This window comes from Xyrauchen texanus, chromosome 19 (genome assembly GCF_025860055.1).
Source record: "Xyrauchen texanus isolate HMW12.3.18 chromosome 19, RBS_HiC_50CHRs, whole genome shotgun sequence".
Classification (NCBI taxonomy): Eukaryota; Metazoa; Chordata; class Actinopteri; order Cypriniformes; family Catostomidae; genus Xyrauchen; species Xyrauchen texanus.
In genome coordinates, this window is record NC_068294.1 from 8,230,083 (window position 1) to 8,251,922 (window position 21,840).

At 37.0% G+C, this 21,840-nt stretch overlaps 1 protein-coding gene across 1 annotated transcript; it reads right to left on the minus strand.

The window, feature by feature from the left end:
• Nucleotides 1-1,622: 1,622 nt before the first annotated feature.
• On the minus strand, nucleotides 1,623-17,068 carry LOC127659467 (cathepsin F-like). The gene is made up of 14 exons (XM_052149310.1): nucleotides 16,703-17,068; nucleotides 16,089-16,208; nucleotides 12,375-12,456; nucleotides 12,003-12,061; nucleotides 11,834-11,906; nucleotides 11,303-11,416; nucleotides 10,830-10,978; nucleotides 10,202-10,298; nucleotides 9,656-9,736; nucleotides 7,267-7,386; nucleotides 6,911-6,975; nucleotides 4,000-4,090; nucleotides 3,694-3,752; nucleotides 1,623-1,750 (listed from the first exon to the last, which is right to left on the minus strand). Exons 1-14 carry the CDS (start codon nucleotides 16,943-16,945, stop codon nucleotides 1,676-1,678), a joined length of 1,428 nt encoding a protein of 475 aa, XP_052005270.1. The 5' UTR covers nucleotides 16,946-17,068; the 3' UTR covers nucleotides 1,623-1,675.
• Between the last annotated feature and the right edge of the window lie 4,772 nt (nucleotides 17,069-21,840).

Sequence of the window (21,840 nt, forward strand, 5' to 3'; positions counted from 1 at the left end):
ATATTAAGAGGAGATTCTGTGGGTGTCTTTAACTACCCTACTGACTAGTGGGCATCGTTGCGTGTGTGAATCAGTAGCATGGCGGGATGGTATACATTCCCCATAGCGTCAGACACAGCATTGAAATGACCGACTTGAAAGGGAATGGTAAGTTTATGACTGTAACCCTTTTTATTACCTCCTTTCAGGGAACTGTGGTTAAAGTCGTGACCTTGTCATTGTCAGTGGAGAAAAAACGCCATTCTGGTTTAGATGAGAGGTGTAAACGAACTGAATTCAATGCATTTTCAGAATAAAATGTTTTAGTGTGGACGTGGCTGAACACCAAACTTCTTGCTTAATTTTCTTTTGCTGTTCATTTCACTCTAGGCTTTTTGTGCAGTGTAAAGTGACAATGATGACAACACAAGCATGACTTTAGAGCCAATTTGGAGTTTATTTAGCAGATTTGTTAGAATGACAATTACAAAGCTTTTAGCAATATAGCTTTAATAATGAATTGTAAAAATTCAACTGGTTTGAATAAGACAGCATAGCAACTAAAAGATTAATCCTTTTTAGCACAAAACAAACCTGAAGCTTTGCAACTCTAAGCATCTTCAGCATGCAGCAAAGCATTTAAAAATGAGTAAAGATAACATGTTAACGGAATGACCACAGTATACTGTGAAAATTAGCCATAGTGTGCAAAATCTGGTTTCCAAGACCAGTCACTCAATAATACTCATTTAAATGAACTCAGTTAAAATATAAAGTTTAAAATCAGTAATCACAAATCTATTCAGCAGAGTTAAAAGTAAGCAGGACTCAACATCAATGCAGTTTTTTGCAATTAAATAAATTCAATATTAAAACATTGAATAACAAAACTAATAAGAGTAAAACAAAGTAATTAAAGGGACAGTTCACCTAAAAATGACTCTGCAGTGGAACACAAAAGATGTCAGTCGCCATTCACTTTCATTGCATCTTTTTCCATACAATTAAAGTGAATAGTGACTGAAACCATCACTCTGCCTAACATACCTTTTTGTGTTCCATGGAAGAAAGAAAGTCAGTTAGGAAGTTTGGAACAACATGAGGGTGAGTAAATGACAGAATTTACATTTTTTGGGGAACCATCTCTTTAACCAAATGAACTCATCTAAAAGCACAAAATCACAATAACATATTTGTTGTAGGTAAATGTGTTGTTTGTAGTAGTAAGATGGTAAAATTAGTGTTCTGTTATCTTGTCCCTCTTTGCTAACATCACTGCACCTGTGGTTTCTGAGATAAGGTACATACTGCTCCTCCTATGCCTTTCATACCCTTCAATCATTACCCCATAAAAGAAAACCTAAATTCAGCAATCCTAATATAATTGATGTTTACAGCATGTTTGCATGTATGTAACAGAGAGAGAACTAATAACTAAAGCACCATGACATCAAGAAGAATACTTCACATATCTGAGCTATTGAGAACTATGAGCTTATGTGAATGAAATAGGAGGTAAAATGTGTGTTTTACATAACACTGTTTTGTGTGTGGCATATCAGATCACATGCTAACTGAACCAAAGTTATCTCTGAATCACATGTTCATGACTGGGCTTTTGATATGTTTTTGTACCCAAGCTGTGTATGTATGTGCACGTGTGTGTGTGTGTGTGTGCGTGTGCGTGCGTGTTTGTCTAATTCACAATTGCAGATGAGCACATCTTGTTGATTCCACACAGTCTGGATCCTCTGTATAAGTAATAGTAACCCTACGAGAGATGGACAAGAAAAAGTGTGCAGTGATAAGACATTCTCATTCAATAATGTTATTATTATTTAATTTATTTTTGTGCATTTTTTAACTTTAGGGGAAATCTGCAGAATTATGGATGCTGCACAGATTTTAAAATCAAATTACAAAACTTTGATTTTTTTTTAGACTTGAACAAATAAAATTAGTATGGTATGTGCACACCAGATCATATTAAAATTGTTTAATGTATCAATACATCAACACGTAAGAATTAGAGGTCAACTCATATTGGATTTTGCTGATACAATGTGTTGGAAGAAAGGCGATAACTGATAAATCGGCCAATAGTTTTTAAAATGTATATATTGCACGTGTTAAAAATTCTCTTACCAATTTTCTTACTGTGATGGTCACAGATACAGAGGTTACAAGAAACCAAATTTCCAATAATAACCAGGAGGGAAAAAATAAAGATTTTTATCTATAGGACTTTTAACTGTAAACAAGTTGAAAATACACCGGGGGCTCTTATTTTGAAATGTCAGTACTCCCAGTTGCTCTCTTAGAATCATCTACAACTTATTGCTATATACAAGCTGTAAAATAAACACTGTCATAAAACAAAAATAAGCAGTAATTAACTGATTTTGAACTGCTGGAAACACTGTATCATGAGCTTGAGAATGTACAACAGTCTTCACTTTGAAGCATGAAGCACATGCAGACAATAGATTTATTTAATTAAATCACAGCCTTCTGCAGTTTAACAATTACATTTGGTCATTCCTGTTTCACTGTCCCTGAATTTAAGTCCTCTTTGAATGATAATTAAGACTTTTGTTATAACTATATACCTTAATATTTAAGACTTTTTATGGCCTTCCATTTTTAACACTGAAATTAATACGTTTTAAGGACCCACGGAAACCTTGAATATGGAACATTTAAACATGGTAAAATGTGTAAATGGAGTTTAATTTAACTATTTCTGGTAGAGAAAGCACAGCCAAAATATCTTGCACTAAACGCAACCAGAATTGCAAATATTCACTAGAATTGCATTTCACTGCATCTCAACTGAGCATGTGACAAATCGACTTTGAAGCTTTTTTTAGTATGGCTTGACAATATTTTTCTAACGATCAAAAACTTTTAAAAATGCGATCAAGTATGAACCTTTGGAAATATTTTCCTTATTTAAAAATAAGTACTATGCATGAACAACAACATCTAGATTCAAAAATGACAAAAAAACATTTGCACTCAAACATTCCTCTGAAATGATCAATCACTTTTAATAATAACAGAATTTAGTTTTTGGTGAACTATTCCTTTAACAATGTCATACATGGAGTTGTAACAGCAATATTTAGGTGAGAGAAGCAGTTTTATTTGCTGCCTGTGGAAGTCAAAGGCACAAGTGATTTTACTAGTCGAATATTTTAAGCTGAACGAGTACTTGATTAATCAATTACATTTGTAAAGTCCCTTTGCGATCATCTTGGGAACGCTCCCGGGCAGCTAGTTTCTATGAAAACAAGAGGCATAAAAGTACAGCTCCTATCTACTTGAATGGGGAATGACCGAAATCAAGATTATGATCAAAGAACATCTTTAAAATAAGCAGTCAAATCGGACAATGGTTTATAAATTGTGCTTCTCAGATCACACTAAAAAAAACACTATTTTTCAGGCTGGTTCTTGAGTTCACTGACAGGCGATGTCTGTATATAAAAGTTGATTGGCTCTTCTACCTGTAAGGCGGGACTTCCTTTATTGAGCGTTCCAATTTCTCTCATTTATTTTAATACAAGTGCACCATCTCATGCATGCTAAAAACTCTCTTTTATGATGCATGGCATGTGTGGTGTTCCATAATCAATTGACTGAGATACAAATTGAAATTATTGTATTTCCACATGTGAAATTATTACTGAAACTGTTCAGGTGAGTTTTTACCTGCTCCCCATAGTCCTCTCCCCAGCTGTTCTTGATGGCCCAGAATGGAGTGCCATTTCCTGCACAAAGAAGTACAAAAATATTCTCCATCAAAATGAGAAAAGTGTGGTTTGGTAAGGTTACACCAGTTTTTCCAGTACTATGTAAATGGATATACACTGTATGTTTTTAACCTAAAGTTTGGAATGTATGTGTTTAAAGATGGTAATTAAGATATCCACAAGTCTATCAGAGGTGTTCTTAAACAATGCAAATTGCATGGTCTATATGACATGACAGGACAAATATCAAATCAGTCAAGCTCACGTTCTCCATATCCCACAAGCAGCACAGCGTGGTCAATCATCCAGGGGTTGCAGAAGATCTTTAGAGGGTGGGACACTCCCTTTCTGTAGAACTAAAGAAATAATGAAAACATAAAACTAAGTAATCAATTCAAGTAATAACAGTAATTCTTCTGTGTGTGAAGTAGCAGATATAGTGTATATGTAAGCCTATCATGATTATTACATGATCATTGTTGTGCACTTCAAATTCCAATCGCAATTTACAGTCCAAACAAGGGAATTTCAAATGAATATAGAAATGCTTTGAAGGGCTTGGACGAAATGCATAATAGCAAATGTTCTTGGTTGTTGCTGGTTTATATACGCAGTGTTTATGATATCAATCAAGTGAAAACGAAAGTAGCAAAATCGATTGCACTTTTGCATAAAGTCAAAAATGATTTAAATGAAAAAACAATGCATACTTTGTATTGTTCAATTATTCTTCCTTATATTTCATTTTGTGTTGGAGTTTGGGGTAATGCTTATAAAACATTTACTTATCCAATTTTTATGCTTAAAGGTGTCATGACATGAAGAATACAATTTTCCTTGATCTTTTGACTTATACGATGTCATAGTACTATAAAAACATCCTGTAAGTTTCAGAACTTAAACTAAACTACTTCCTTAATAGAAAAGAGCATTTATTTAAACCAAGCTGCAAAAACGCTCACTTGGAATCTGCATATGCAGTGCCTATTAATCGTCATTGCACCCTTGGCCCCACCCACTGGTGCTCAGTCAGTCAGTCACATGTGTTAAGAGGAGAGATATGGGGATTTTAATGTTTTTCTACATAAACATGCACAAACAGATGTCTTTGACTGCTTGATACATATCTCAGGCCACTTTTAAAAGACGAGGTGTCAAGATACAACTCTGAGAAGAGAAGCGCTCTGTCCTGGATGCGTTCTTTCACCCACATGTCTTATTTTTAGTTGTTGGTGTATGAAAACATGAAGGAATGATACTGGAAATTGGATGTGGATGTGTCTTCAGCGTATTTTAAAGTGGATTGTATGTTCGGCTCATATCATACCAGTCATAATACAATTCAAGCTTTGCAAAGGAACTGTTATTGATGTTATTGATGGATGGAACAGTTAAAAACACTTGGACATGATCACAAAACCATGAGTACAGTTTCATTCATGAATATTTTATATGTCATGACTGTGTGATAGTTTATGGTGCTGACATTCTGTTTACACCGGGCTTGTCCGCTGGCGCAATGCAACGGCTTGAGGTTGTTTACACCGGGCTTGTCCTTTGGCGCGATGCAACGGCTTGAGGTTGTTTACACCGGGCCTGTCAACCTGAAAGTTCTAAAGCATTTATTTGTGTTGTTGGCAGTAGTAGCGCCAGCGTGTGCGGCGCAAAATGGAACAGGACATCAGTTTAATGCTGGCGCGACCCACCGCAACAGATGCTTCCATGGTAGACAGCATCATTAATTGTATTGGTTTTATTGCTTTTGACGATACACGACACTCACGTCTGCTTTAGACAGGGTATGAGTGTTAACAGTTGTGATTGAGATGAACAGTTTAATACATTAAGATGCAATGTGTTGGAGGTGAGTTATGTGTAAACCCTGACATAGAGTTTTATAATGTTTTGGTGCCTATTCATTTTCTTCTGATTGAGTTTCATTTGAGGGGCTGCACGATGTTAGCTAACACGATGTTAGCCAATCAGTGGGCGTTTATGTTAAAGTTTCAAGGAGGCGCTTAGGGCAAAACCCAGCGTTTCAGACAGAGGGCCAGAGACAGGGTGGAAAATTATCATATATTACTAAATAATGATGTTTTAATGCAAAAAAAAAAACATACTAACATTATCGGTGGACCTCAGGGAAGATATTAAAACAATAAAAAAGAGCATTTCATGACCTCTTTAAAAAACAAAAAGCTATAAGTATTATAGAAAACAATCAAATCATATATTTGTAAAACTACAGATATTGAAATGTAAATATTTGTTGTATTTCAGTATTGCTCAAATTATGTACAAACCATACAAGCATTTATTCCTGACAAATTTACAAAATATGTTTGTCATGAGATACAGTTATTATAATTTGCAAAGAAAATGCATATTTAAGAAAAGTAAAGTCTGGATTGAGTTGAAAAATAGATGCATTACAATAAAAGGAGTGGAATTATTGAGCAAGCTTAAAAATTAATTAAACATTTAAAAAAAAAAAACATTTAAGATTGTTTAAAAAATACAAAAGAATGGGTTGATAGGAACATTGTATTATGCACATACAGTATGTACTGTATATATGTGTCATGTATATAGAAATTAAGCAGTAAACAGTAAATCTTGTTAAGTTTGATTCAAGTAATTAAATTGTTAGGGTGAAGTTACATTTATAAATGTTACATATCCGTGTCACAATTTGGCTTCAGCGTGTTTCTTTTCAGACATTTTTAAAAAGATAATGTTGGGTGGATTGAACTGTCATGAATTATATAAATGCTGAAATAAATAAGTGACATGTAATAAAATCACTTACTAACCTTATCTGTGTAAAGTTTTAGCCAATTTTGGGATTACAGGATTTGTTGACATGATAAAGTTGTAATATTGGATAAAACATTACACATATAAATTTAAAAGTAACAGATAATGACAATTAATCAACAATCCTTAAATTTTTCAATCCTTAAGTATTTCATAATTGTGACAGCCCTATATATAAAATAGGTTTTCATTAGGACGGTCGCCTAAAACCAATCCAAATGGACCATTAGTTGGAGTGCAAGCTCAACAACAATCATTGAATGGCCCTATACTTATATTTAGCATATTTCAAAGCTTATTCTGGATGCTAACAGTATATTTCTTCAATAAAAGAGAAGCCATCTTGTCTGGTTGTGTACCTGCATGGCAAAAGCATTGAGGGCAGCGGACACCGGGCCATTCTCAGCCAACCAAGCAGCAATCTCTGGATACAGGGCACAGAAACAATCAAGACATTTTACAATATCAGACAGAATGGTTACAAACATTTTCCCTCTAAAACCCAGGATGAGCTGGAATTATCAATTATATATATGAAAATCTTTTTAAAAGATACATATTTGACATTTTATCTTCTGCTTTAAATTCTCTAGTAGTGCAGGTAACACACTTATTGCCATCATCAATGTTATCTTTAGGTACTTTAATAATTTAATATTAATTATGGAGTTTATTGACACAATTTGGCTCTTATATTTTCACTTTTCTCACTCACGGTTCTCATCGTTGGGCAGTTCAACAGAGCTGTTGATGTAAGCGACCACCTTCCCAATCGAGAAATCACAGCTCTGCTTGTGTCCTGTGTAACTGTAGTCCGTTTCAGTCTCAAGACCGCCTTAATGGGTGATGGAAAAATGATTAGAAAGTATTTGTGCCCAGTTGCAAGAAAACACTTAAGTTAAGAAAGCCCGTAGTTACAATTAGGGTTATCAATCGATTAAATATTTTTATTGAATTCATATCATTCTATGCCAATGAATAAATCACAAATATAAATATTTGCAGAGAAAGGTCCCCAAATAAAAATGATGCAATATATAAGGATTACATAATTATATTGAAATAATTGTAGATATAATATATATAATAATTCAGATCATTGCATTATTGTGGTAGACATGCAAAGTTTGATTAGAAAATACAAAAAGTGGCTTTAGAAGGCAATATATTATTTTCGTATCATTGAACACTAGCCTATCATTGGCCTACAGTCCACAGAAATCCATTTTACAATTGAATTCCATCAATCAGCCTGAACTAGACTTATTACAAGGGCTTTTCTAAGGATGTGTCTATATACACATTCAGACTAATGATTTTGGAGGATCTCACTTTGGTCGCTTTGCGTCATAAACAGCGTTTTTAGGACACTGTCAATTTAAGCAGTTTAAAACTTAGAAAAACACGCCTCGAGACTCCATTTGGAGTTGCACTCCATCCAGTTCTTTAAAAGCAAGAACACGTCCTCTTCTTCAGCTGTCTGCTGCTTAGAGTGCAGTTTGTTGTCTGTACAGCTGGAGTTGCACTCACTGCCCCCTAGTCTCAGCCTCAGACCACCCACAGTCCGTTGTCTAACTGTCTGATGCACATAGCACACAAAATTGGAAAACGCATTCTCTAATCACTCAGAGATAATCTTATTGGCTGGTTTGATGGAACTTCTGTGAGTAAATGCACACAGAACTTTCATTGGTCTGCCTGGAAACAGTATTATGTTTCTTCACAATAAGTATAAGTTATAAAGAGTTTCATTTAAGGCATGTAGCAGAAAGTAAAGTGGATATCCACAAGCATAACTGCATATTTTGCTTTGTTTACTGTGAAATACTCCACCTTTCCACTGTCAGGCCAAATGAGGGTGTGCAATTTGTGTTCCCACTGTCACTTCCGGGACTTTATCATGCCTCCTCTGTGCTTTCTCGGGGCCAAAGGGCTTTGGCCTGACGATTACCCTTGGCCAAACAAGGCCAACTGGAGAGTGAGGCGGGGTCAATGTCAAAGGAGTTCACCGAACCTGCCAGGTTGTGTATCCAGCACACAGCGGTACAGGTTCAGAAAAAAAACAATTTCAGGCACAGTACAAATCCGTTAAAACGGACTATGCACAAAGCGGTGCCCAAAGAAAGAACTTTCCATTATTCGAGATCATGGACTGTGTGCTGGGACATCATCCCGCTGTTAGTGGAGAGACCACTCTGGACACCATGGCAGATACAGTCAGTGAGTTGTCAATGCTAACTTATCTTGTTAGCTAGCTAATGTTTACAAATTATATAAACTCAATATTTTATATAACTAGATAACATGATACCTCAGCTTGAGCTTCCCTCTTGCTTTTAAAATAGGCAGGATGTGTGACGTTGGCACCAGTGCAGCTTATTAAGGGTGGGATTTAGGATATTCAGGGCTATTGGCTTGATGGTGGGAACGCAGATCGATTTTGGTTTTGCAGCTCGAGGTATGAGGCTTTTGGCCCCGGCTGGCCAGTTGATAGCCCTGGCTCGCACTGACCTGATAGAATAGTGGCTATTGATGAGGTTTTCTGTGCTGTACATAGACTCAACACATTTTCCACTATTTTCCTGTGTATTTCTTGGATAACCCCACACCTAAACAGCACTTATTGACTATGATTGATCGCTTTACTTGTCATTTAGAGGGCTTTTCCTGTCCAACTGGGTGGTTCTTTGCCCATGTAAGCTGCTATAGATCTTTAGATCTTATAGATCTTTTTCCATTTAAGTCAAAGGTCTGGCTACACGAGACTAATTGCCCCCTGCTGACTAAGACATTTAAAATCATGAAGGTGGTACTTCAAGCTTGAATTGCTCCGATGGTGGGAATATTTCTTATTATAGTCCAGGGCATGATTAGTTGTATTCATTTTTTAATACAATTTGAATACAATACAATTAATTGCACTAGATCAACAGCCCTAGTTATAATAGTAAGTGTATTGTCTAAGAGTTTTCTTAACTTAAGGGCTTTTTTGTAACTGGCTGCTGATGTTTACACTTGCATATTCCTCATGTTAATCTCATTATATTTTGGTAATGAACTTCACTCTCATCCTAGGTAATGAACTTCACTCTCTTGTGTCTTACCAAGCTTCTCGATGGCTTCATAAGCATTAGAAGGCAGTCCACCTCCACATGCTTGGTCCAGATTGTCACAGTCCACTAATTCTGTGATGTAAAAATGTGAGCAAACAAAAATAATTTTTGTATGACCTGCCATATCATGAAATAGAGAATAACATTTATAGCAATATTTAACATTTAATGTTCATGTTATTAGTGGTGCCTGTTAAGTCAAGCATCACTACTACTATTGCTCATACTTTTTGGACAAACCCCCGTAAATGTTACTTAAAAAACATTTCCAGCACTGCTGAGATATAGCAATAAATGAAATCTCAAATCGTGTGGCCTGAGGTGTGCTATTTTCTAAGTGATCAGATGTAAATTCTTTGAAATGGGCTAGGGGGGAATATCGTAGAGACTTGGTGTGGGCTCTTTTGACTTGTGAACAACAACCTAGAACATCCTTGCAGCAACCCACAACGCCCTAGCTTTGTGGCTGTGAGTTTCGTATGGGGAAGCACCACTCACATTTTCTTCAGAAATTATACAAATCTAGTTTATATTTACCCTGCTCTGAGAGGGACAGTAGCTGTCCAGTCTTCTTAAACCATTGTCCCTCGATGTTTCCAGTCACGGAGAATGCCCAGCAAGAGCCACACATGCCCTGCAACAGACAATTAATTTGCTGACTCCATTCAAAGACAGAACCATTCCAAGCATTCATATTTTACTGATTCACTTAGATTTATTTATTGACTTTATTATTTACACTACATTTGCAATGATTTAAATGTTGTTATTATTTGGCCATTTAGTTTCCTAATAACCAAGTCATTCAAGTATTTTTGCAAATGCTTCCTTGTCTCGCTACTCGTGAGTATGAGAACGTTAAGACAAGAGTATTAAATTAATTTCCTTGAATCTGTATTGATGTTAAATTGGTGCATAAATGAAAAAGATTCAATATAATTCTTTATTGTGTTAATTTGAGATACATTTATTTAAAACATGCATTTAATCAATCTAATTGGAAACAATGGTGGATCTGATCTCTCCTCTAGCTGACAAAAAATGTTTTACCGCATTTAGAGCAAATACATAAATATCATCGAAAGGCTGAACATTTTTTACTTCGTGAATCCTCCAAATTGATTCTGAAGAAGTTTATTTAAAATGAAGATTTAAGCTCTCACACCTGATTCTTCACAGGGCTGACCAAACCATGGTCCCTCCAGTCCCAGCTGTCAGGAGCAGCTTTACTGGTAGGAGTCGCCAGCTTCATGTTCTTCTGCAAGCTCCACTGACTCAGCATTGGGTTCAGGTACATCATTCGGAACTCATCCTCTAAACACACACACAAGATGGAGATTAGCTTCATTGATTTAATCTTATAATCACCACATATTAGACTGATTGGCCTCCAGTTTTCAAACTTGCAATGGGTTAGTACATAGATGTGCTAGTTTCATGTCTCTCATATCACTCCATGGTCCCTTTGTTCTCAAATAAATCAATTTAAAATCAATATTTAATGAATATTTATTTAATTTATACAAGATACAAGACCAAATCACCTTATATGGGTTTATTTTGCCATTGTGGCCAGCTGACAGTAAATTATGCCTTCCGTAATAAATAATAATATTCTAAACAAATCCAAAAATATACCTGTGAGGTCACTGAACTTGGTGACCCCGTACTCAGCTGACCCCTGTTCCAGAGACTGCAGCGTTTGTGCTGTTTTCATATTCTCCTGGAAAATGCGCAGACGCTTCTCAGCCTCTGTGGAGTTTTAGTATGTCAGTGGTTAAAGTAGGGCTTTGTCATTCTGTATGCACATTACACATAAATAAATTTTCAGAGTACATACCCTGTTTGGTAACACTACATACAAGTAATGGTAACTTATTGCACATTAATATAAAGAACTGGAATAGTAATAACTAGGGATGACACCGATCCGATACCTGCTACACTATCCAGTAGACTAAAAAAAAGTGGTATAGGTGCATCCCTAGCAATAACAATACATTTTTATAGTCTGTTCCATAACAGAACTACATAATAAACACGTTGGTATTTAGTATTACTCATTACTTAAGTCATTACACTGTAGCATGAACAATAATGTAAGGGTGTGACCACTTATTGTCATACAAAATATATTCATAGTGATACAACATATATTACATGTCTTACCCTCTTGGGAGCTATAGGTTCGGTTATATGTGATCATAAAGTTTTTGAACTGGGTCAAAAGCTCTACAGATTCCTGAAAAATGAACAAAATTATGTTGACACAGGAAATGCTTTAAAAAATTGTATTCTCTTTTATCAATATTTTACAACATTGCACACCTATCCATACCTTCAAAGGTTTGCCATGGGCTAAGGGTACAGCCGCAACCTTTTTGGGCTCCTTGGAAACTAAGGCATAAACAATATCAAGGTAACACAGTTGATCAGAATCACACTACATCCTGTCTTACAACATTAATTCAGAAAGGAACTGATTGTGTATGTCTCTTATGTGAAGAATATTGGCATTTATATATATTCAACCAACTTATCCATTTTATACTTAAGGTATACATTTTATCAGTATGTGTGTTCCCTGGGAGTGCTCTCCAGCTAAGTTACAGGAACATTAAGTGAATATGATTTGGACTAGATCAACCTGTGTTCCAATGTTCCCTGGTGTATCAGTCCATATTGTACACAGTTTCACCCTGGTACTGACCTGCAGGCTGACACTTCTGTTTAAGAAGTGTGGATTTACTTTCCCAGGGAATGTCCCAAACCTCAAACAAACACACTTCCGTCTGTGGGGGACAATGTGAACAGGGCTGTGAGATTCTATTAAGCATGCATACATTAAAATACATCCTAACAGAGATGGTCCCTTTAAAAGGAATATTGCAGGTTCAATACAAGTTACGCTCAATCAACAGCATGTATTATAATGTCAATTACCACAAAAATTATTTCCAACACCTTTAAAAAAAAATCAATAAATAATGGCTGGTGCGTGATCCGATCCAGAACACGCAAAAACGAAGTATACCTGGGCCTTTACAATGGAAGTGAATGGGGCCAATCAGTAAATGTTAAAATACACACTGTTTCAAAAGTATAGATACAACACATAAACAATATGGATGTTAACATGGTTTCAGTATAATAAAACTGCTTACAAACCTTTTTAATGTAAAGTTATATCCAATTTTACAACCTTGTTGCCATGACAATGTAACATTGATTACAAATAACTAGAAATTCATCCACCTAGAACAGTAGTCTGCCGCAAATCTACAACTTTACAGCTCAAATAAATCAGTTTTAAATCAGTGCTTTTATCAAATTATAAGTTTCACATTTCTGCCTTTTAATCTTCAAAAAATGTGTCCCATTCACCAATACTGCCTTACTGTAACCTCGATTTTTGCTTCTTTTTTTAAAAGACAATGAGGGAGGGGTGTCAAAATAAAATTTTGTGGTAATCAACATTATGCCACAAATACTCTCGATTGAGCTTGACTTGTATTGAACCAAAATATTCCTTTAAATTTACTGGATTTACACCTGATCTTAGGGTTCCATTACGATTCAATACGACATATGACATTGCGTCACTTAAGCCAGGGGTTCTCAACTGGTGGGTCGCGACCCAAAAGTGGGTCGCAGACCTGTTTTGGGTGGGTCTCGGTAAGCTGGTAAAAAAAAAAAAAAAAAATGTAATGTGCGTCTCATGTTTGATTGGTCTTTTATTTTGAAAAAAGGTTTATTTTGACAGGCATTCATCAGAGACGTGCGGTAGTTTACTATGGTAGCCATGGTAACCATCCTGTCTTTACGTTGTTTTGACAATCGCCACATTCCTCTCAGAGACTAACAGAACTGTTTGACAACGAAATGTGGCTCGCACGAGTTGCATATCTTGCTGATATTTTTGAGCACCTCAACACATTAAATGTATCGATGCAAGGGAGAGGACACAATATATTTGAACAGTCAGACAAAATTGCTGCGTTCAAGAAAAAGATCTCACTGTGGCTAAATCATTTATCCAAAGACAGACTGGACATGTTTCCCAACACACACTGGACAGTGCGGCCAAAAATATCTTGAAACAAACTTTAAGGGCGCATCGCACTAAACTTCAAGCTCGGTTTGACGACTACTTCCCAGAGAAACAAACAACCATGGACTGGATACGCGACCCCTTCGGTATCAGTGTGGAAAACATCACGTTGCCAAGCAGCGAAGAGCATCAGCTGGTGGACCTGTCATGTGACCTGACGCTGAAAAAGAGATTTGGTGAGGTAAGCCTTTCCCACTTCTGGTGCAGCAATGTGATGACTGAGTATCCATCCCTCGCCACTTTAGCAATCAAAACAATCTTACCATTCAGCACAACCTATTTGTGTGAAAGTGGCTTCTCTACCTTGGTCCAGCTCAAGTCAAAGCAGAGAAACAGGTTGGACACTGAGCATGATCTGAGAGTAGCTCTGTCTACTGTCACCCCAGACTTTGAAACTCTTATCAAGAGTAAAGCACATCCCCAATTGTCTCATTAACTTCCACAAATGACCTGGTTAGGTGAAAACTTTATTTTGAGTGATTTTGACATTGATTTTATTCACTTTTGTACATGCAGTTGTCATGGTCCTCCTTAGTTTCTTATTAATTTGCTCTGAATAGAGTAAAAATATCTTGTTATGTGGCCTTATTTATTTAATTAACTTTTGTACATGCGGTTGTCAGGGTCCAGTTACTTATTATGTATGTAGGGTTATGTTTTTAAAAAGATGATGTATGAGTGTTTTCAACAGTTATTTTTGAAAAATAAATTTTGTTGGTTGAATTCTAAAAAAGTGGGTCGCGACTTAATGACCATGGGAAATTGTGGGTCCCAGGGTGGGACCAGTTGAGAACCCCTGACTTAAGCTGATGCTTATGGGGAGTGTCCTTCTACACAACCTAGTTGAAACCTTCCTACAATTATGCCAGGATTGGCTATGGTGTTTAAGCCCGGCCTTTTAGGCACAAAGCTGTCCATTATAAAAGCGGGACATAAACACCATTTCTCTGAATTTTCGCCTTCAAGACAGCAATTCATCTCTCGCCTAAAAGCCTTATAGTACTTCACTGTCAAAATAGTCACGAGTCAGTAGGCGGGATCTTCACGGCAACAAGAAGACTCTCCGCTCCCCTGCAGAGCTCTGGCATACAATTTTTCCGCCTCACCACTTGACGCTTCGCTGGTGAATGGGCCACTTCAGCATCCTGATTCCCCACATCGCTTCGGCAGGAGTTTTGTTTCCTTATAAGCTATTGTTGATATTGTGTGTGTATACAGTATATATACACACTGGCAGCCAAAAGTTTGGAATAATGTACCAATTTTGCTCTTATGGAAAGAAATTGGTACATTTATTCACCAAAGTGACATTCAGCTGATCACAATGTATAGTCAGGACATTAAAAGTGAAAAATTACAGTTCCAATTTGAAAATAAAAAAGACGTCAGAACTTCGAGTTCTCATCAAAAAATCCTTCACATGCAGCATTACAGATCGTTGCATTCTAGCTGTCAGTTTGTCCAGATATTCAGGTGACATTTCACCCACACTTCCTCTAGCACTTCCCATAGATGTGACTGTCTTGTCGGGCGAGTAGTGTTTTTTCATTGTAATTCTTCCCATAAGGCCTGCACACCTGAGTCTTCTCTTTACTGTTGTACATGAAACTGGTGTTGAGCGGGTAGAATTCAATGAAGCTGTCAGCTGAGGACATGTGAGGTGTCTATTTCTCAAACTAGAGACTCTGATGTACTTATCCTCTTGTTTAGTTGTACATCTGGTCTTCCACATCTCTTTCTGTCCTTGTTAGAGCCAGTTGTCCTTTGTCTTTGAAGACTGTAGTGTATACTTTTATATGAAATCTTCAGTTTTACGGCAATTTCAAGAATTGTGTAGCTTTCATTCCTCAAAACAATGATTGACTGATGAGTTTCTACAGAAAGCTGTTGTTTTTTGCCATTTTTGACCAAACATTGACCTTAAGACATGCCAGTCTATTTATTGCACACTGTGGCAACTCAAAAACAAACACAAAGACAACGATAAGCTTCATTTAACTAACCAAATAGCTTTCAACTGTGTTTCATATAATGGCAAGTGATTTTCTAGTATTGCATTTCTCGTTCCCTTACTCAGGGAACCGAGGTTACATACATAATTGTGGTCAAATGACTTCTGGCACATGTCTGAGTGATTTTGGTTTTATCCAAAACATTTTCTGTAGTTCAGCCTTGAAGTATGTATTATTGTTTGTTTTAAAGGAGTTTAACATTGGATGGTTTCCTGACAGCAGTTTTGCCATTATAAAACACCAAGTAATGTTTATCATGCTATATTATATTATTGATATTTAGTCTGTAAGTGCAACTCACCTTCTGTTTGTGAGGCTCAGGGAAAAACTCACAGGTATCCACAGCACTCAGCGCTACAGATTTCTTACACTGCGTGCTTCCAATCTCCACCATAATACTGTACCTTACACCTTTCACCAGCTGCAGAAACACAGAAAACAGAAGATCACTATTTTTCCAATAGGGAAATAATGATTGCGTCATAACAATGATCAAAATAAAAACAATCTATAACAAATTTGTTACACATTTATATTACAGACTACACGTATTTATTCGGATGTTATTCGTACAACTGCGGTCTTTTAATGACATTTACATAAACTGTTCTAGAATCATGAGTTAAAACTGCGCAAACAGCGCGCAGTGTTGCACTGAATGATTCGGCACTGTTATGTATGTGGGGCCTCTACTCACGCGCGCCTGGCCTTTGTTTACGTCTAATTACATGAACTGCGGTAAAAACAACTTATAATAAAACCCATGTCCAATACAGCAATCACGAAAATGATGATGATGATAATAATAATAAATGCAAATCAAACATGAACAACTATACCGATGGTATTGGACCTGTTAAACAGTGTATATACATTACATAATACATTTTAAAATTATTATATTTATAATTCTACCTGTTTGCTGGCCGAAAGGATCTTGCTGACACGGCGTACGTGCATCGCATTGGACCCCATATTGTACCGCTCTTCAGCAAATTTAACTGCTTTCAGAACCGCCGGGTCTGATTCCGACAGACGGACCGGGGATCCCGGAGCTCCGACAACCGGGTGATCCGTGCCATCTTCCAAAGCCAGAACCAAACCGACCAGCACACAGCCGGCGATGACAGGGTGAAAGCGGCTAAAGTATGTGTTCATCTTGTCGAGCTGTCTGAGCAGAAAGCACCGACGTTAGATTGGGTTTGTTTTTGTGTCGTAAGCCCGCAGTGTTCCGTTGCTGCTCCAGAGGACAGAATGCGCACTGATGATGATGATGATGATGATGATGATGATGATGATGGCCCGCACGAAGATTGACGGATGCTCCGCTGTGTGGGGGCGGGACATTAAATATTCTTTAAAAACACTTATTGGAATGGGAAATATGTTTTAATAACACAAAACGGTTAAAAATACATCTTAATTCTTAACGACTAAAGGGAAACTTGAATTATTGCAGATAACGAAGTATTCAAAACAAATAAGATCGTTAATTTGTGTTTTTATTTGATTTTGAATGATTAATAATGTTCTATTAATAATACATAAATCATTCGTGTCTCATTTATATGCAACCCAATGTAATACTAATCCGTATTTAAACAAAACAAGTTATAACCATTAGATGGCGTAAAGATCTCTCAGGAAATATCAGAGGTTTAAAACAATGGAGGGGTAGAAATATTAGTTGTGGAAAATATTTGGGGAGTTTTTATCGCTACTGTGTAACAAATAAATCTAAAGAGGTATCCTTCAAAATTACTCTCAGAATATGTCCTTTATAAGAAACACGCTTTCATTTGGATATAGCAAAGTCTATCTAGACTACATTGTCTCTGATATAGATTACAGTTGTTCATTGTGTACAGGCTTAAGAGAAACTATGTTCCCTATAGGCCAATATATTGTCCATTTATTTTTTGAATGTCCTTGTTAAACTTCCTTTTGGCATGAAATGTCGTAGTTTCTGAGAAATGGAAATTAATTCAGTCCTGGATATCACAACAGTTTTACTAAATTAATATGAAAAAGACAGTACAAAAAGAGAAAAAATCCTATTGTTTTAGAAAATATGATTTCCTAACAGCAATTGTTATTTATAAAATCATTGATATTTGTAATTAAAAAAAAACGTAATTGTTTAATTAATTTTATATATGTTTGTGATGCCCTTTTATTTATTTGTTGTAGTTTGTATTTGGGGTAGGTGGGGTAAAACGCCCCCACCTGTTTTTCCCAAAATAACCAGTAGAGGGAGTCATGATACATTTTTACTGTTTCTATGCACTACGTTGACAACAGGGATATACAAATCTCCATGCAGAAGCTGACACCAGCGACGTATTTGAAGAGAAGAGGATTACGTGGAAAGTGATATAATTTTCAGATATTAGTAAAGTGTTTAAGATAATATTGTTCTGCAGGATATCACAGTGATGTATGACAGATGAATAGTGAAGTATGTAGTTTGAGAGCAAATGTTATTTATAAGGAATATAATTATATTTAAAAAAGAATTTAAAAAAAAAAAAAAAAAAGGTCATATCTTGTGGAGTAAAACGCCCCCTACGCTCAGGGGTGCCGCAAGGAATTTTGGGCCCCATGACAAAAAAATCTAATTGGGCCCCTTCTGCCCGACCTCCCTCCAGAATGTGTGTGTGTGCAAGCTTCTCAAATAAACTGCCCTTCATGATGGGAATAATAAAGTCTGTATCTATAGATGTCATTTAACGGCCAAAATTCAGTCTAAATTTACACATCAAACTGGATTATTTTAATATTGTCTGTAACTTACATGCAGGTTGAGGTAAGCTACTCATTGTTTCTAACTGCATCCAGTACAGACAGGAGGTTGTTTTTTTTATTTATTTCATAATGGTCATTATGTGAGAAAATAATTTGTGTTTGATTTCTGTCATTAATAAATATTTCATTTTCTTTTTTGTTATGGTAAAAAGAGCAAGAGAGACAGAGAACCCCACACAGACTCCAGTGACGTGCGGTAATGTCTTAAAGAGGCTAGGCACTGAGTTATGAAAGCCAGATTACCTGATGTATTGTTTAAGCTAATATACGTAATAACAGTGAACGTTACGCACAAGCGCGGCATATCAAGAAATGTACAAATCAGGATGTATATAGTGTATTCTCTCTCTCTCTCTCTCTCTCTCTCTCTCTCTCTCTCTCTCTCTCTCTCTCTCTCTCTCTCTCTCTCTCTCTCTCTCTCTCTCTCTCTCTCTCTCTCTCACACACACACACACACACAAGCGCGTAAACAGTGCACGTTACGCACAAGCGCGGCATAAAAAAGAAATGTACAAATCAGGATGTATATCACACATATTGCATATATAAATCACAAGAATAAAAAGTAAAAATATAAATACAAGTTTATTATTTAATAAACATTTTATTTTTGAATTTTGGCAGGGTAGGCAGTGCCTAGTTTGCCTACCCAGACCGCACGTCAGTGACAGACTCCCTGGAATGATGCTAAGTCATTTACACGATGTTGCTCACCTTCTTCACAGGGACAGGGAGGGGTACAGTTATGGGGAGACAGGGGTGCTGCTGACTCATCTGTTGTTAAGTCTGCTAAAAGGGGCATGGACAATGATTTAATATGAATATCTTGCTAAAAGTTTCCCTGCACTGATTAAATGTTGATGAAATGTAGGCCAACACCTGCAGCTTGCTAACTTTTTTTTTTTTTTTTTTTTAGCTAGCTAGTTTATTTCACTACAGAGACTGAGCGCAACGCGTCATAATCTGAAGACCACGCCCACCGGGTGGGAAGACGATCCAACCGTCTCCGTTGACTTTGCATTGCGAGAGGCTGCCTCCTTGTCATTTATGACATATAACAAAAGACAGAAAATGCCTAACTAAACCCAGAAATACATTTTTATAAGCTTCAGAACCGTAAAAGCCAGCCTTTAAGGAGACAAAAGTAGATTCAGGCAATAAGACTTGAAGCATCAGAAGGAAGAATGGGTAAATTGAATATATCTCCTCCTCTCAGGTTCACATAGGGTGGTGAAATAAGCAAACGACATGGTTAAAATTATGAATGTTTTTTTTTTTCTTTTTTCTGTTTACAATATCATGTCGTGTTCCAGTGGACGTAGTTCTCAGAGTAGTTCGGGAACTAGTTGCGCTCTGTCTCCTTTTATGTCCTGAAACAAACCGTTTTTTGGTGTCGACAGCTTATAAAAAATTATTTCTGGGTTATTTAGCTTGTTTGCTGTATAACTTGTCACACAGCAGCTTTTAGACATTGTTTTGTTTTTTGTTATAAGTCATAAATGACAAGGAGGCAGTCTCTCGTAATGCAAAGTCAATGGAGACGGTTGGATTGTTCCGTGGCCTAAATACGCACTGTCTCTATGGACAACAGGTTAATACCACTCACAGACTAAAGGCTACCCACCTTTCTTGGTGAAAAACTGGGTTACAGATTGACACTCTTTCCTTTGTCTTTCCTCTCTCTCTTTTCTCTCTTTCCTTTTTTGAAAACCAGATTTTCTTATACTATTCAACGTTGTAATCTGTGTTTCTGGCGCATCGACTAACTGTCTGCAACTAAACACCGTCATTCGCTGATGAGTGCGCTAAAGCAGGACCAAACCATTTCATGCAGATACAGGGGGTGGTCGGTCAATATGGATGTTTACTTTTTGGTCAGTGGGGATATTTAACTTTTATTGCCAAAATAAGTAAAATCAAAGACATAATTAATTTTATTATTATTTGAAATATACTCAATGATGATGGTTTATATTATATATATACTATAATAACATACACTCACCTAAAGGATTATTAGGAAGACCTGTTCAATTTCTCATTAATGCAATTATCTAATCAACCAATCACATGGCAGTTGCTTCAATGCATTTAGGGGTGTGGTCCTGGTCAAGACAATCTCCTGAACTCCAAACTGAATGTCAGAATGGGAAAGAAAGGTGATTTAAGCAATTTTGAGCGTGGCATGGTTGTTGGTGCCAGACGGGCCGGTCTGAGTATTTCACAATCTGCTCAGTTACTGGGATTTTCACGCACAACCATTTCTAGGGTTTACAAAGAATGGTGTGAAAAGGAAAAACATCCAGTATGCGGCAGTCCTGTGGGCTAAAAATGCCTTGTTGATGCTAGAGGTCAGAGGAGAATGGGCCGACTGATTCAAGCTGATAGAAGAGCAACTTTGCCTGAAATAACCACTCGTTACAACCGAGGTATGCAGCAAAGCATTTGTGAAGCCACAACATGCACAACCTTGAGGCGGATGGGCTACAACAGCAGAAGACCCCACCGGGTACCACTCATCTCCACTACAAATAGGAAAAAGAGGCTACAATTTGCAAGAGCTCACCAAAATTGGACAGTTGAAGACTGGAAAAATGTTGCCTGGTCTGATGAGTCTCGATTTCTGTTGAGACATTCAGATGGTAGAGTCAGAATTTGGCGTAAACAGAATGAGAACATGGATCCATCATGCCTTGTTACCACTGTGCAGGCTGGTGGTGGTGGTGTAATGGTGTGGGGGATGTTTTCTTGGCACACTTTAGGCCCCTTAGTGCCAATTGGGCATTGTTTAAATACCACGGTCTTTCTGACCATGTCCATCCCTTTATGGCCACCATGTACCCATCCTCTGATGGCTACTTCCAGCAGGATAATGCACCATGTCACAAAGCTCGAATCATTTCAAATTGGTTTCTTGAACATGACAATGAGTTCACTGTACTAAAATGGCCCCCACAGTCACCAGATCTCAACCCAATAGAGCATCTTTGGGATTTGGTGGAACGGGAGCTTCGTGCCCTGGATGTGCATCCCACAAATCTCCATCAACTGCAAGATGCTAATCTATCAATATGGGCCAACATTTCTAAAGAATGCTTTCAGCACCTTGTTGAATCAGTGCCACGTATAATTAAGGCAGTTCTGAAGACGAAAGGGGGTCAAACACAGTATTAGTATGGTGTTCCTAATAATCCTTTAGGTGAGTGTATTTCTGTCTATCAACACCTTTGTTTTACACTTAATGCAGT

Coding starts and splice junctions, on each gene's coding strand:
- LOC127659467 (XM_052149310.1), bottom strand. CDS start 16,945: ATGAACACATACTTTAGCCGCTTTCACCCTGTCATCGCCGGCTGTGTG. Junction 11,417..11,833: donor AACCTATAGCTCCCAAGAGG/GTAAGACATGTA, acceptor AAAACTCCACAG/AGGCTGAGAAGCGTCTGCGC. Junction 1,751..3,693: donor GAGAGGACTATGGGGAGCAG/GTAAAAACTCAC, acceptor CATCTCTCGTAG/GGTTACTATTACTTATACAG.